The sequence below is a fragment of the Peromyscus maniculatus genome, chromosome 3 (assembly GCF_049852395.1).
Source record: "Peromyscus maniculatus bairdii isolate BWxNUB_F1_BW_parent chromosome 3, HU_Pman_BW_mat_3.1, whole genome shotgun sequence".
In the NCBI taxonomy this organism is placed as follows: Eukaryota; Metazoa; Chordata; class Mammalia; order Rodentia; family Cricetidae; genus Peromyscus; species Peromyscus maniculatus.
The window spans coordinates 137,117,676-137,134,106 of record NC_134854.1 but is presented as its reverse complement, the minus strand read 5'-3'; the positions used below and the strand labels follow the sequence as shown (position 1 = coordinate 137,134,106).

The window sequence follows — 16,431 nt, the reverse complement described above, 5'->3', positions numbered from 1 at the left end:
GACAAATGTCCCCTTCTCTGAATGGCTCCGGTGGAAACATTTGATTCTGATAAGTATCTGGAAAGTGCCCTCAGACCCCTGGCTTTTCTTAAGCTTACCATGGGTTTTGCTGGTGTGGTCTAACTCAGTCGTCAGCCTTCCGGCAGGGAGAGTGACTTAGTGATTCCTGGACTCGCTCCTGTGATGATCACTCCACCTCTGTTCCACCAGGAGGCTGAGCCATAACCAACATTTACAGATCACCTATGGGGTGCTGTGGGGAGATTTATAGTTACAGCTGGGCTTGGTTTTCATCTTTTCCACAAGTCATGTGCTTTGCGCATCTGATACCAACTGATGCTAGTATGTGCCACACTCAGTGAATAGCAAAAGTACATGAATGCACATACACCCCCCCCCCCCCACACACAAACACACACTCACCATATAGACATGCATTTCTGTGGTTCTGAATGTTTAGAATTCCCTGTCAACTTTGCTTTTTAGGGTAGATGATTAAATCTTGGTTCTTTGAAGATAATTAAATACTTAGAATTTTACTGTCTTTAGTTATTAAGCTTAAATCAAAAGATTGACAACTGTGCGCCACCGCCCTCTGCAGTTAGGGGTGGTGGTGGCACATGGTGTGGTCCTGGCATTAGCGGTGCTGAGACAGGAGGATCATGAGTTCAAGCCAACCTTGACTTTAAAGTGACTATAAAGTGAGACCCTGGCTTAAAACAAAAACAAGATATATAGGGGCTGAGAGATGGCACAGTGGTTAATAATAGCTCTTATCGAGGATCCAAGTTCAGTTCCCAGCACCCACATTGGGCAGCTCACAACCATCTGTAACTCCAACTCCAAAGGACCCAACCCCCTGTTCTGGACTCTGTAGGTACCTGCACTCACATGCATAGCCCCGTACTCCTTGTGGGTTGATGAGAAATATGGAGAAATGTGAAAGCACCTGCCGTTAAACATGAGTGTGTCTGAGCTGGTCATAGTGGAGTATGCCTTTAATTCCTGCACTTGATGGGCAGAGGCAGGTGGATCTCTGTGTTTGAGGTCAGCCTGGTCTACATAGTGAGTTCCAGGACAGCCAGAGCTTTGAAGTGAGACCTTGCCTATGTGTGTGGTGGGGGTGGGGGTGGGGGTGGGGGTGGGGGTGGGAGCTCAGCATGCCTGTGTGGGCTGTGCTTCCCAGTCTCTCATAGTTTGTGTATGTCAGTATGTGGTCGCAGACGTACATGCAGGGTTTGGGGTATGGTGAGTGTGTTTCCGTTCAGTGGTTTGGCTTCTTTCAGGTGTCCTGGGGCACACAGTGTAGCTGGGCCTAGGCGTGCTCTTACAGGCGGTGTGGCTGCTGCACCAGCCACAGCCACAGCTTTGATTCACTGTCAGGGGTCTCCTGTGTCCACACTCTTGTCAGTAGCAGCAGGAGCTGGGGGCGGGGCTTCGTGGTTGAGCACTTGCGGAGACGGGGGAAGAGCTGGGTTGGCTCCATGCATGGCAGGCAGGAGCAGGGGAGGTAAGTTAGCCAGGCATGAGGAGTACCTGAGCTGGGGATGCTGAGGCAGGAGGATGGCTTCAGCCCCAAGTTTGAGGCCAGCCTGGGCAGTATGGCAAGACACTGTGTCAAAAGCAAGAAACAAGAGTAACGAATAAATGTCAATGTGACAGGCAGCTGTCTTTGCCAACTAAATCTCATTTTCTGACTGTGGTGTTCCAGATGTGGAGTCAGTGCAGGGACTCTGGGCCTGCTGTGCCTTGAGGACGCTGTTTACACAGCCTTTAGCGGTGAGTGAGAAGATTGGAAAGCAGTTCTTTTGGCAGGTGGGAACACTGAATTCCTTATAAGAGCATAAATTTGAGTATTCAATCAGATTACTCAGGGGTGTGTGTGTGTGTGTGTGTGTGTGTGTGTGTGTGTGTGTGTTATTCCTGTATGAAGTATTTTGGTTTTTGTTTGTTTGTTTGTTTTATTAAAACCCTTTTTCTGTCTTAGGCAGTACTTCTATATCCAGATCAGGTAGCAGACACATACCTGTGGCAGTTGGTTTTTAAGCGTGAAAGTCATTTTCAAAGCTCATTTTCACTTTGGTCCATAGACGAGGGCCTATGTGGCTTCTTTTCATATAGCTCCTCTCATGGCGGTCGTCTGTATCTTCTCTGTATAGAATTCAGTTTGACGGTGCCTCTTGGGTTCCCCTTGTCACTTCCGGGAAGGGTCACTGCTGCACGGTCTAGTACAGGATGGATGCCGCCTTCACCCGGTGCTGGCGTGCGGCCTGGGGTCCCCCGGTGCTTGACATTGTTTTCATTGGTGCCCCTAGCCCCAGGGACAAGGTTCATTTTGTTTTTATCTTTGGTGTGGCTCAAATTCAGAACCTCCCCGCCAGGCTTTTTTGTTTGGTTGGTTTGGTTTTTGTTGATGCTGTTTTGTTTTTGTTTTTTTTTTTGAGACCCAGGTTTCTCTGTGTAGCTCTGGCTGTTCTGGAACTCACTCTGTAAAACAGGCTGACTTTGAACAAAAGAGATCGGCCTGCCTCTGCCTCCTGAGTACTGAGATTAAAGATGTGTGTGTGCTACCTCCTAATTGCACTCTACCGTCCCTCCTGCTGATGCTTGTGATCAGTCTGAGCAGGTTTGAAAATGGGCGTGATCGGTCGGCACTGAGTGTTTTCAGTGGAGGAATTGAGCAGATCTGAAGTACAGTCAGAACCCTCGGGGTGGGATGCAGATGCTGCCATGCAGCATGCCGGTGGAAGAGGGAGGTGGGATGCAGACGCTGCCATGCAGCATGCCTGTGGAAGAGGGAGAGGCTGCCCGTCAGCTAGGTGCTTTGCAGTTGATTGTGTGCACGAGTGTGTGTGTGTGCTGCCTGTGTGTGGAGGTCAGGAGACAACTTTTGGGAGTCAGCTCTCTCTGTCCACGATGGGTTCCAGGAACTGAACTCAGGTGGTCAGGCCTGCATAGAACATGTTAACCCTGAGCCATTGTACTGGCCCCCAGGGTTTTATTTTGTTTTCAAATTTTATTATTTTATATTTTGTGCTTGTGTGTTATAGTGCAGATGTATGTGCAGGTGCACATGTATGTATGTATGTATGTATGTATGTATGTATGTATGTATGTATGTATGTGTGTATGTGTGGGATCCCTGTTCTAGTTTGCTTTCTGTTGCTGTGGTAAAACACTGACCAAACTAACTTCCTGGTGGTGAGGGAAGGAAGGGTATGTACTTCAGGGTACCGCCCAGTCCATCATCAAGGGACCCAGTAGGGGCTGCAGCAGGGCCGTGGAGGAGAGAACTTCTGGCTTGTTGCCCACCGCTTGCTCAGCTTGCTGCCTCCTCCTCTGTTTTTTGAGACAGGGTCTCACTGTTTGCTCTGGCTGTCCTGGAACTCACTTTGTAAACTAGGCTAGCCTCGAACTCACAGCAATCCACCTGTCTCTGTGCCACTACCATGCCTGGCTTCTTCATATGCAACCCAGGACCACCTGCTCGGTGTGTGTGTGTGCGCGCGCGCACATGTGTGTACATATACATTTCAGTGTTTAAGGGTGTGTGCATGCCATGGTGCATGTATAGGTCAGAGGTCTACTTCTGGGGAGTTGGTTCTTTCCTTTGACCGTGTAGGCCCCCGGGATTGAGTCTGGCGTTCCCTTGCCTGAGAACCACTGTATTTAATGCTGTTGAGTCACGGAAGGGACATTGCTAAGCATTTTGCTCATTTCCCTATATCTGTATTGTTTCAGTCATGTGCTTAAATTGTTTTTAAAAGATCTTCATCTTAGCACTCGGGAGGCAGAGGCAGGCGGATTTTTGTGAGTTTGAGGCTAGCCTGGTCTACAGAGTGGAGTTCCAGGACAGCTAGTGCTGTTACACAGAGGAAACATGTCTTGAAAAAACAAAAACAAAGTTCTTCATTTTAAAATAAGTGAATGCATTGAAGTCTTTTTTTGGAGGTGGGATGGATCTTACTCTTGCTCATATAGCCCTTGGAACTCATGGTTGTTCCCTTGCCTCAGTCTCTGATGTGCTGAAATTACAGGCTTGCTCCACAGTGCCAGGCTGAGGTGGAATCTCTTAAAAGGGCCAGCCCTTTTCCCTTTTCAGAGGAAGCTCAATGCTGCTCTGTATTCAAGCTTCTTGGAACATTTTGAAAGTTTCCATGATTCATCACAACCTTCCAGATGAGTTTGGGAAGCAACTGGTCTTTAAAAAATTATTATTTAAGCTGGGCACTGGTGGCACATGCTTTTAATCCCAGCACTCGGGAGGCAGAAACAGGCAGATCTCTGTGAGTTTGAAGCCAGCCTGGTCTATAGAGTGAGTTCCAGGATAGCCAAGGCTACACAGAGAAACTCCATCCGCCCCCCCAAATTATTTCTTTTTTGTATGTGGATGGATGTTTTTCCATCAGGCATGTCTGTGCACCATGTGCATGCAGTGCCCATGGAGGCCAGAAGAAGGCGTCAGACCCCCTGAGATCCCTGGAACTAGAGTTAAGGCGCTTGTGAGTGAGTGCTGGTACTAAATTCAGATCCTGTGCAAAAGCAGCCAGTGCTCTTAGCTACCGAGCCTCCTCTCCAGATAATGTCCCCCACCCACCCCATTCGTGTGGGGTGTGTGTGTGTGTGTGTGTGTGTGTGTGTGTGTGTGTGTGTGTGTGTGTGGTGGTGGGGGTTGGGTCTATAGGCTACTCACTTACTTAGTCTTGGAGCCTCAGTTTCCTCTTCTGTGGAAAGATTTGTCTCTGGTGTCCTGTCTGTCTGTGCAGCTACAGGGCGTAGGAAGGAAGTTAAATGTTCATTGACTTTGAAAGTGTAAACACTCACTGTGTCCTGGACATAATAAAACCATCTTACAAAGAAACAAAGAAAGCTTGTACGGAGCAGAGCACACCCCGGTGGAAGCCCTGGGTTCCCAGACCCTGGAATGAAGTCACCCGAAAGTTAAATTCCATGTAGTTTGCTTCCACCGATGATTTTTGTGAACTTTGTGCTTAGCCTACCCCCAACCCCAAAACAAAACAAAACGCTCCAAAACTTGCTGAGTTTTCTTCCACGGCCTCTGGCAGCCTTTGGCTCCTCTGAGGAAAGACTCCCTGCCGCCCCTGCGCCTCCTGTCCCCTCCTCTTTCTGCTTCCTGCTAACTCTGCATGCGCCCAGAGCCTGAGCCTGTGCCGAGGCTCCAGTGAGCATGCTCAGCCCCCACCTCCCAAGCAGAGGAAGCTGGTTTACATACGAGTCATACCAAGCATAGCCAGCATGTCAGAGCAGTCAGCTTGCAGCGGGCTGTGAGGGAGAGTGCCTTTGTCCTAAGAAATGTGCTTTGTGTTTGTCTTTTTTACTGCTTTCTTTTTAAACCCTTCAGGCAGGCTTTGGAAGACTGCTGAAATGATTTTTTAAAGCTGAGGAGAGGACACAATACAGACCCTGCCTTCCAATAAGCCCTTGACGGGTTTTGTTTGAGTCTGATTTTGTGTGTGTGTGCCTGATTTTTTTTTTTTTTTTTAACTTTTACATCTTTGTTTTGATCTTGTGAGGCTGGGCCTCTATCTTCCTGAAGTTTTAGGAGAGCCTGGAGCTACTCAGCTAAGACTGAATTTTGAAACTTTCTCTTTGGGGGGTGAAAGCAGAGAACTGCTTTTCTTTGCTAGCCGGACAGATAAATGCTGTTTATGAAGATGGACCTGTTGAACTACCAGTACTTGGACAAGATGAACAACAATATCGGCGTTCTGTGCTACGAAGGTAGATGTTCTAGAATGGACTTCTTTTTTACATTTGTAACGGCCACTCCTCCTTTGGGGGGGGGGTTCTGATCGCCTTCTGAACCTTTTCTTGTCTTTCTTGGGATAGTGGAGTGCCTAGAGAGAGTGCACCATTTCAGGACAGTTTGCCGGTGGTGCCTGGCAGGAGGGTGGCGGTGTCGGGGAGGGCTGGAGGGGACACATTGTTTCAAGTTTGCTTCCAACTTACTGACAAGATTGTTACACTTTCAATTCTCTCCTTTTTTTGATTTTGTTGCCATTTTACTAGGGGAGGAACTCAGAGGACCCAGGAGAAGTTAAGCATGTGGGTGTTAGAGCGGAGGGGAGGGGCCCCGAGACACATTTTTAAACATATCACGGTGTACCGTGTGCTGTGTGTGTGTGTGCTCTTGCTCTGGAGTTTGTGTGGTGAAGAGGAAAACAACCCAAAGCCACGAGGAGTTCTTGTTTTCTGGGGCCATCGTCTCAGACACTGAGGATTTTCTCTGTGGAGTTGGTGGGGCTGGCAAGGCCTGGTGTCAGGGAGCCCAGGCCGGCTCTTTGTCTGCCGCCCCATTTCCTGTGACAGAGAGACAGGCTCCCTCCAAACCCTGGCCCCGAGCGATTACACAACCCAGCTGCCAGGAGGCTAAGGAAAGTGGCAGATGCCCCCAACCCTAGGTTCTCCTTGCTCATCACCTCCCCTTCCCCCGGACACTTCCCTGGAGCGGGGAAGAAGAGAAAACCCCAAGTCCATCTTTTAGAATTTTACCTACGTGCCATTTGAGTCCAGGGCAATGGCCTGGTTGAGCTTCGGGACTGGCAGGGCAGAGAGAGAGCCGGGGCTGCCAGGGAGTCTGCCCTGGTACAAGCGTGTAGAAATCAGGGCACATCTTCTGGGGGCAACTGTGGGCTCTGGGCTTTCCCCCACAGTAAACTGAGTGGGTTGTTTTCTTTTTCTTGGCCAGAAGTTAAAGCGGGGAGCACAGTCGGTTGTGTTTTTGTGTTGAAGTTTCAGATCTGTTTCTTAAAGCAGTTGAAAACGTACCCTTCCTCTTTCAAGCTTGTTTGAAAATTAACTCTGTGGATAAGAATCTCATATTTAAAGGGTGTGTGTGTGTGTGTGTGTGTGTGTGTGTGTGTGTGTGTGTGTGTGTTTTGTTGTTGCTGTTCTTTTTAAGTAAGATACCACTTTAAAAAGTTTCCTCTACATGTAAGGAACGTCTTGGCTTCTAAACTCCCTCATCTCAAAGGCCCGATTCTCAGAAGCTGTTTCTGGTGGGACTCATGTATTGTCTTTAAAAAAAAGAAAGAAAGAAGGAAAGAAATCTGCACCCCAAACAAAAGGTGAAAAGTTTTAATATGATTTCTTTGTCAACAAGTAATCTGATATTTAAAAAACAAGCCGGTGAGGAACGCTGAAGCTGCCAGGACCCCGGGACCAGGTTTGTGCCTTGTGTCTGGGGAGGGAGTTCAGCAGCTCCCCAGGTGGGCGTGCGGTTCCGTGGAAAGAAAGCTCATATGCCAGCGCTTAGTTAGTTAGTTGTCTTGTTTCTCCGTCACCGTTTGGAAGAACAGACTTTGCGACCAAGAGGCTGTGTGGGATCATAGGCTATCGTCTGTTTAGTTTCAACATCTGCTCCCGTTTTCCTTATTATGAAAGGTAATATTATTCTAACACCAAAATAAATACACAGGAAATGAAGAAAAGCACAGCAAAACCCGAGCGGCGTTGGGAGCCGGTTGTTTACGTCCTCTGGTTTCCTCACTGTAAACACCACACACATCTGGTCTCAACTGCCAGGGCCGCGTGGAGGGATGGGTATAAGTCGTACACGGGATTCTCTCCTGTAAGAAGTCAGCACAGGGCGAGGCCTGGTGCCTTCCATCCCAGCACTGAGAAGGCAGAGGCAGGTGGATCTCTGTGAGTTCGAGGCCAGCGTGCTCTACAGAGCTCCAGGACAGCCAGGACGACATGGTGAGATCCTGCCTCAAACAAACAAAGAAACAAACAAACCAAAGGGAAAAGTTGGTCCAGTTGAAATGGCGTGGGCTGCCATCGTTTGCCTTGGACACACCAGCCCTCCAGAGTGCCGGGGCTTCTGTGGAACAATGAGTGGATGGGGTGGGTGGCGTTGATCTATCTGTTCTGGGGCCCAGGCCAGCCTCCTGCCTTTTCACAGGGGCAGACTCAGTGTTGGCCCTGCTGGCTCCAGCAGTGAAGGTGTAGCTGCGGGAGCTTTGCTTGCCCAGGTTGCCTCTCCCATTGTTGGGTGTGTCGGGGCGAACAGTGTCCTCGCCATCTTCCTTCTCTCAGCAGAGCTAGCTCCCTTGGAGATGGGTCAGCCATCTGCTCCACAGCGTACAAGGACCCTTGCATCTTCCTTTTGAATCTACGCTAGCTTGTCCTCGTGGTCTTGGGCCTGAACCCACGTTATCTTCTGCTAAGCCCACCTTCTCCCGCTGAGCCCCACGGTAGCCCGAACCTGTTCTAAATGGCTGAGGTCGCCCCCTGGTGTGGGAACCGCATCCCTGTCCCCACCCCCATAGCCACCTACAAGGAGGATTGAAAGGCCACTGCGGGTTCTGGGGAGCAGGGATGTTGAGACAGGAATCTGTAACGTATGGGAACTAGTTTCTGCTCTGATAACGAGTGGCTTAGGGCAGTGGCTTGGGCTGGTGAATAGGCCCAGGTGCTTCCTGGCCTCTTACTGCTGTGCCCAACAGCTAACCACCTCATCCTGCCCCATTCTTCTGGTTGGTCCCATTGTACCTACAGGAAGTTCATTTCGCCTCTGTCTCCATAAAAAAGGCCTAGGTCAATTCCAGCCAGCCTTCTTACCGTTCCCTCTGAACTCTTGGCGCACCCCAGTGGATGGTCACAGGCCTCATGAAGGCAGGGTGGCTGTCTTGGTAACTGCTGCCACTCCAAGGCATGCTCAGGGCCCTCGGGGGCTCTAGGACATGGTTTATGGCGAAGCTGGACTCACAACAGCAGAAGTCTGCAGACCTTCCCCTGGCGGCTCTGTGGCCACTGCTGTGTATAATACAGTCTTTAATTACAGACTGTTGTTTTCTTTAATTAACTCGTCACCACAGAGCCAACCAGCGTCTCAGACATCATCTAATACCTTCGCCTTATTTTGGCTAAGGAAATCAAGGCCCAGAGTTTCTCCTTGATCAGGTAGATTTGGGGGTGTGTTGCATTGCAGGACGGAGGTGAGGTTGGAGCCCAGGGCATTTCACTCTTCTCTGGGCCTCTTCTTCCCATACTGCCTTTCTTTCCAGGATTGCTGTCCATCTCATCTCTGTTCACATTCTCAGGACTGTGCATGCTAGGGGTGGGGTAGGGGTGGCTCACACCCAGCTTGCAGGGCATTGTCCTGATGCTAGCTGGTCCAGGTTCCAAAGCTGTTTGATGTTCAAGGAAGAGTAGTAGTGATGCTAGCTGCAGGTAACCAACCTTCTAGAACTTTCTCTCCCTGCCACTATAGAATGTGGGATGGGATGGGACTGGAGAAGGAGGAGGAAGAGGAGGAGGAGGAGGCGGCCCTGGCTGGAGGTGAGATTCCCCGAGAGTGAGCCCCCCAGGAAGCTGAGGAGAGTGGGAGTGTTCAGGATGGCTGACAGCCGTATTTACATAATTACTCAGTTCTGAAAAGTTAGGTCCTAATAAATGCTCATGGTTGGCCATGGCTGTAAACTGCTGTTAGTGATTCTTCAATTATGGGTTAAGAGCCATTAGTGTGTAATTTGGTAGAGGAATTCTCTCCTTTTAATTTAATAGTGTGATTTGTCTTGGGAGAAAGTGAGGATGAATTGCATATTGTGATGTGCCCAGAGCTTCTGAGAGGGCCTGGAGAGGTCCTCAGGGTTTAGAACGGTCGTTTAGAACATAATTACCACTTGTCTCACTGCAGGCTGCACTGAGATCCATTTTCCTGGACTGGAAGGGAACCACACACACTTGGGCCGCCCAGCAGAGTGAGGCCCTGCAAGTCTGGGCATGGGGCTTTTTTGTTTCTTGCCAGTCTACCAGCAACAGGTTGACGGAGGCCTAGCTTCATTGTTCTTTGCCTGAGGAGCTCAGAGGCTTTGGGAGGCTTTAGAGCCTCCAGTGCTGTTGGCTGAAAAGGCCACACGAGCCAGGCTACAAGTCCCAGGGCTGGTCCCTAGCCCTGCACACAGGTCAAGTGACCTGGTCTTGATCTGGCTGTAATCTGTGGTGGTGCCTGTAACCATGTTACTATGGAAATTCATTCAATTTTAGCATCTTACAGGGGTGTGTGCGTGTGCGTGTGTGCATGCGTGTGTGTGTGTGTGTGTGTGTGTGTGTGTGTGTGTGTGTGTGTGTGTGTGTGGTGTGTGTGTGTGTGTGTGTGTGTGTACACGTACGTACGTGCATGTGTGTGTGTATGCATACGTGCACATGTTGATCTAGAAGCCCAGGTGAACACTTCTGTGCTTGTGTTTCTGCTAATTACAGCTTGTGCCCGGAAGGTGTGGTAAGAGCCTCCTTCTTCCAGCTCCACGCCCATAATTCTCAATCCCCTTCTGGAAGGATTGTTTGACTTGGGCTGTTATTTCTGGGAGCCAGTATTTGGCTTGTTAGAAGTCAGCCTTCCTTTGCCTTGTGTTCCTGAGGTGTGTGGGTTCATTGCTGTGAAGCAAGTTTTTTAAATGGTGCCATTTAGATAGAAAGAATTTCTGGGCCAGGGAGATTGCTCATGGGTCAAGGTAATTACAGCCAAGCTGCTTGATGACCTGATTCCTGCCCCTCGGGGGACCCACATGGTGGAAGGAGAGAACTGACTCCCAAAAGTTGTCCTCTGACCTCCACACTGAGTCCTGGATCTACCCCCCCCCATAAATGTAAAAGACAAAAACAGAGGGAGGGGAGAAGTCCCTGTGGTGTGTTCAGAGCCTCTCAGCGCAGTTTAGTTCTGCCTCACTGCCAGAATGCTGAAGAAAACTGGGTTTTGTCATGAAGAAATTAGATCCAGATTTAGCCCTGTGCTTGTATACAGATCTATAAAAAAAAAAAGCCTTTTCAGGGAAGGCTCCTGGCTGTATCTGCTTCATCTCTATGTATTTAATGTTTATTTAATGACAGTTTATAGTTAATGCTATTTGAATATTTAGCTCATGGTAATTATTTTTTAGCCTCGCTCAGCAGTGTATGAAGTAGGCTCTCCTCCTCTCCCCTTTTTCATGTGAAAAATAAGTCATGAGTTAGTTGTTCTCCGAGGAAGGCACACGTGCCCCACCCCCACCCCGTCCCAGGTGCTTTATTTTTGAGAGGATTTCCCTCCTGTTTGCACCATCACTTCCCTGCACACTCGGGCCTGCCTCTCACTTCCCAAGTGGGTGTTTCATGTTGTCTGAGTTTATCTACTTACTCACTTATTTATTTTTAAAAAGACGAACTTTTCTAATCTACATGTGTGGGTATGTGCACCACACACATGCAGGTGTCCCAGGAGACGAATGGGTGTCAGATCCCTTGGAGCTGGGATCACAAACAATTTTGAGTGCCCATTTGCATTCTGGGAAACAGATGCCCATCCCCTTCAAGAGCAGCAAGCAGTGTTTTGTCTTCTAATCGCATGTATGATATGGGGCAGGGGGTTGTGTGTGCCTTGCACACGGTGGCAGTCAGAGGACAGCTTTGTGGAGTCAGTTTTCTTCTTCCGTCTGTGTGTGGGTACCAGTCCCTAGGCTGTCTGTTCACCCACGTTCTACAAGTTTTCTTTCAGCTGGTTTGCTTCACTGTGCTGGCTTTTTGAAGCTTTTGAAGTCTTACTTACATTAGTGTGTTTGTGTGGTGGGGTGCCTCTGGAGTCCAGAAGAAGTCGTTGGGTCTCTTGGAGCCGGTATTAAAGGTGGTTCTGGGCCTCCTGATGTGGGCGCTGGGATGCACACTGGAAATGTAGCCAGCATTCTAACTGGTGAGCCCTCTCTAGCTCCCACTGTGGCAGCCTTAGCCTTCTGTGGATTGGTTTAACTCGGGGCCCTCATGTAGAGTATCTTCATCATTAACAGTGTGGATCACTGCTAGTGGAAAGAATGTTTATCCACCCTAGATGAAAGTAGAAAATCTAACCACACAGTGGTGGCGCACACCTTTAATCCCAGCTCTCAGGAGGCAGAGGCAAGAGGATCTCTTGATCGAGGCCAGGTTGGTCTTAGTGTAAGTTCCAGGACAGCCAAGAAGACACAAAAAAAAAACCCTGTCTTGAAAAACAAAGCAACAACAACAACAACAACAAAAACAAAAATAGAAAATCTATTTTATTTACTTATTTTTTTTGACAGGCTATGTAGCACTGGCTGGCCTGGGACCCACTGTGTATACCAGGCTATCCTCAACTCAGAGAGAGCCATCTGCCTCTACATCCAAAATGCTGTGATTAAAACGAGTACGTCACCATGCCGGAACTGTAAATGGGGTTTTAAAAAAGGATTTTACTTTTAAGGGGTGTGTGTGTCTCGTGCCTGGGGAGGCCAGCAGAGGTTGTTAGATGAACTGCAGTCACAGAGTGTGTGAGTTGCCATATGGGTGCTGGGAACTGATGGGTCTTCTCCAAGAGCAGCAAGTGCTGCTGATCCTTATCTCCTCCAGCCCTAGCAAATGAGCTTTGTTTTGTCTTGTTTTGCTGTTCTAGCTCCATGTAATTAGAATTACTCTGTATGCCATCTTTGGGAAGTTGTGGGATATGCTGGCGGTGGAACCCAGGGCCCTTACACGTGCACAGCACATGCTCTAACCCTGAATTCTTGTGCTTTAATGAAATCTTGTGAAGTGGTTGCTGTCTCTTCCATGGGTGGCCAGGCTGCAGCAGAGGTCTCCTCAGCTGCGGGATTGACACCACCTTCCTGTTCATTCACTGTTAAATAGCTCTTGATGCCCCAGTTGGATCCCCCCACCCCAGTTAGGATTTCATTCACATTCCCTACCACCTTTTAAAGATCATATTCAGACCGTCTCACATCATTTTTGGAGCGTGCAATTGGGGTGCCTGAGTGGGGAGACTGGTTCTATATCGACAGGCAGGTGGCATGAAGCTGTGACATGTTAACTTTGCTGCGGCAACAGCTTCCGATGGGCTGAGAAGCAGAGACTTTAGGAAACGGAAAGAGCTTAGATAGAGCCAGTATCCAAACAGTTCTTGGCATTGTGCGGGCAGGAATGGGGTGTTGTTTTCAATAATAGCAGTGTATTAATCAGGGTTCTCTATAGGAACTGAACTTATTAAGTGAATGAATATCTATCTATCTATCTATCTATCTATCTATCTATCTATCTATCTATCTATCTATCAGATTTATTAGAATGGCTTAAAAGCTGTGGTCCAGTTAGTCCAACAATGGCTGTCTACCAACAGAATGTCCAAGAATCCAGTAGTTGCTCAGTCTGAGAAGCTGGATGTCTCATGTGGTCTTCAATATACACTTGAATCCCAGAGAAGCAGGCTCTAAGGCTAGCGAAGGAATGGACTTGCTAGGGAGTGACAGCAAGCAGGCAAAGAGACCATGCTTCCTTCTTTCATGTCCTGGATAGAGGCTGCCAGCAGAAGGTGTGGCCCAGATTTAAGGTGGATCTTCCCACCTCAAAGATTGGGATTAGAAATGAGTCTTCCCACTTCAAATGATTTAATTAGGGAAGAAATCCCTCACAGGTGTGCCCAGCTATTTTGGTTTTAGTTAATTCCAGATGTAGTCAAATTGAAAATCAAGAATAGCCATCACAAGCCCCATGCTGCTAAAGTTATGAATGAAAAAGCATTATCCATGTGCATTGTTCTTAATTTTCATTTTATGTCTGTTTCACATGAAAACAGTGCACTGTTAATTCCTCTTAGCTAATGATTTGACTTTAATAGAACAAACTCCGGGATTGAATATTTTCATGCAGATGTGTGCTGCCAAGCAGTTCAGTGGAGTTGTTTATCCTGCCCATAACCCAGTTAGGCAGTGTCCATGTTTCTTCCCTGATAAATTAAGGGGGCATGAATGCAGCTTTTGAACAGTTTTTCTCATTTTCCATTATATGGCTGCACCATCCTAGAGTTGGGGCTGATTTTAATTTTATTATTGGCAGGACTTTCATTTCCCCATGTTCTTCCATTCTTACTGTGTGCCCCCCCCAGTACCAACCCCAGGGCTTTTTTATTACTTTTTAAAAAAGATTTATTTATTTATATGTATACAGTGTTCTGCTGGCATGTTTGCCTACAGATCAGATCTCATTACAGATGAGCCACCATGTGGTTGCTGGGAATTGAACTCAGGACCTCTGAAAGAGCAGCCAGTGTCCTTAACCAGTGAGCCATCTCTCCAGCCCCCAGAATCCAGGGCTTTGCACTTGCTGGGCAAGCACCTTTGCTGCTGAGCTAAATCCCCAATCCCTTACTATGTATGCATTTTTAAAAAACTATTTTTAATGCATTTATTTAGTGTTTATATGTGGGTATTTGGGTTCTCACACAGATACAGCTTTGCTTTAGAAGTCAGAGAACATCTTCCTTTCCCACCTACAATCCCTCCCTCCCTCCCTCCTTCCCTCCCTCCCTCCTTCCCTCCCTCCCTCTCTCCCTCCCTCCCCCCTCCCTTCCTCTCTCCCTCTTTCCTCTTGGCTCTGGGCTCAGTGAAAGTCCAGCTCACCACTAGGTTCACATCCCCCACCAGGCTCATGCACCCCACCCTGTGGCCTCAGGACTAAGAGTTGTTTCACCTCCTTCCTCTGCTGTTTCTTTCTCTTTATGACGTGCTAGCACACAGCTTCACACCCTTCTCTGTGCCATGTGATCCTTTTCAGCTCTGAGACTCTCTCTGCCTTGCCCAAGTTAGAGGAAGGAGAAAGTCAGTAGAACCTCTGCTTCCTTTCTGGCCCCTCACTCTGCAGTCCACCACTGTATGACTTTTTCAAGAAGCATTGTTAGCCAAGTGCGGTGATGACACGCGCCTTTAATCCCAGCACTTGGGAGGCAAAGGCAGGAGGATCTCTTGAGTTTGAGGCTAGCCTTGTCTACATAATGAGCTCTAGACTACTTAGATAGACTCTGTCACAAATAAGCAAACAAACAAACAAACAGAAAGAATTATTTTTCAAGGCTGAGGAGATGGCCCAGTGCTTAAAAGGCTTGCCGCATAAGCCTGAAGACCAGAGTTCAGGTTGTTAGAAGCCATGTAAGTGCCAGGTGAGCATGGTGGCCCACTAGTGAGACTGGGCATATTGGTGAGCTGAGTTTGACACACAGACATATGTACATCTGCATACACATGTACCCCTCACATTCAAAGAACATGCATACCACACACATGAAAATGGGCAACGAAAAAGGAATTTAAACTTATTTTGATCACGTATGTTAATTATGCACATTAACTGAGTCTACCATATTTCAGTGCATGCACTGTGAACTGGTTTCTGCTCCCACACACCACTGAAACTCCTCTGGACAAGGTCATGAAATGATTATAGAGACCCCACTCATTATACACTTTTTAGCTCTTGTCTTGGGGACCTAGGGCTCCCCTGTTAGGCTAGGCTGGCTAACTTTGAGATTGTCATATCTCAGCTGCCCTGATGCTGGAGTACCAGCCATCACACAACTTTAAAAAAAAAAAAAAAAGGTTTATTTTTATTTTGTGTGTTTAAGTGTTTGCTTGCAATTATGTCTGTGTATCACTGTGAGCAGTACCCGTTGAGGCCAGAAGAAGGTGCCAGATCCTCAGGAACCGGAGGTACAGATTAGTTGTGAGCCACCACATGGGTGCTGGGAACCAAACCTGGGTGCTCTGCAATAGCAACAAGTGCTTTTAACTGCTAAGCCGTCTTTTCAGCCCCCACTCTTCCTGACTTGGGTCTTCATGCTTGCAAGTATTCAACCGGCTGAATTAGCTCCAGCCTCAATAGCTAGAGTTCCTTTCTTTTCCAAAAAAGGTTGTATTTTTAGGTACTTTTGTGTATGTGTATCCATGGACTTGGCTGCAGTGCCCACAGAGGCCAGGAGAGGGCGTCAGATCCTTCTTGAATTGGAGTTACAGGCAATTGTGAATTGACTGATGTGGGTGCTAGGAATGGAACTCGGCAAGAGCAGCCAAAGGTCATAACTGCTCAGCGGTCTCTCTAATCCCTAACCAGCGTTTCTTAACTCTTTGAAGGTTGTTCATCTAGGAAGAAAGCAAGCAGAAAGGGGGTATATAAATGAGGTACAGAAAGGAAAAGGCAGAGAAGCTCAGTTTGTGTAGGAAACACTGGGGAGTGCTATTTGGAAGGCAGTTGCCCTGCTTGTCCTGATGTTTAGTCCAGACATTGTAGTCTTGACATTGATCCATCTGTTAACTGACCCCGTTGTTTATGGGAGATCACTTCTGCTCAGTTGTGTGCCAGGCACTGTTATGTGCCGGGGATATAGCTATTAACCAGATATATGAACCACCAGATGTTAGCCTAAACACCAGCAGGGGAAACGGAACAGGTCAGTGCAGAAGATTTGGGCAAGTGCTACCATTACAGGTGTATGCCTGTCGGCTGATATACTGTTGGCAATGTCATAATACAGGCTTGAAAAGTCACGGTTTTTGTTTGCAGACTGTAGGACATAGAGACGAACAGACTGGTCCTGTGAAAGTTTTAAAAGTAGATGAAGGAAACATAAAACAAACTCATTGTAATCTTAAAAGT

At 47.9% G+C, this 16,431-nt stretch overlaps 1 protein-coding gene across 4 annotated transcripts in view; it reads left to right on the top strand.

The window, feature by feature from the left end:
• The window catches only part of Vgll4 (vestigial like family member 4), a 118,146-nt gene that overhangs the window by 47,819 nt on the left and 53,896 nt on the right, over positions 1–16,431 (top strand). The window contains exon 1 of one of the 4 annotated variants that reach the window (XM_006978516.4): positions 5,509–5,742. The exons of the other annotated variants lie outside the window; for them this stretch is intronic. Within the exon in view, the coding sequence (XP_006978578.1) occupies positions 5,661–5,742 (82 nt within the window). The 5' untranslated portion in view covers positions 5,509–5,660. Of the gene's footprint in view, positions 1–5,508; positions 5,743–16,431 lie in introns of those variants that run through there. 4 annotated transcript variants of the gene reach the window in all.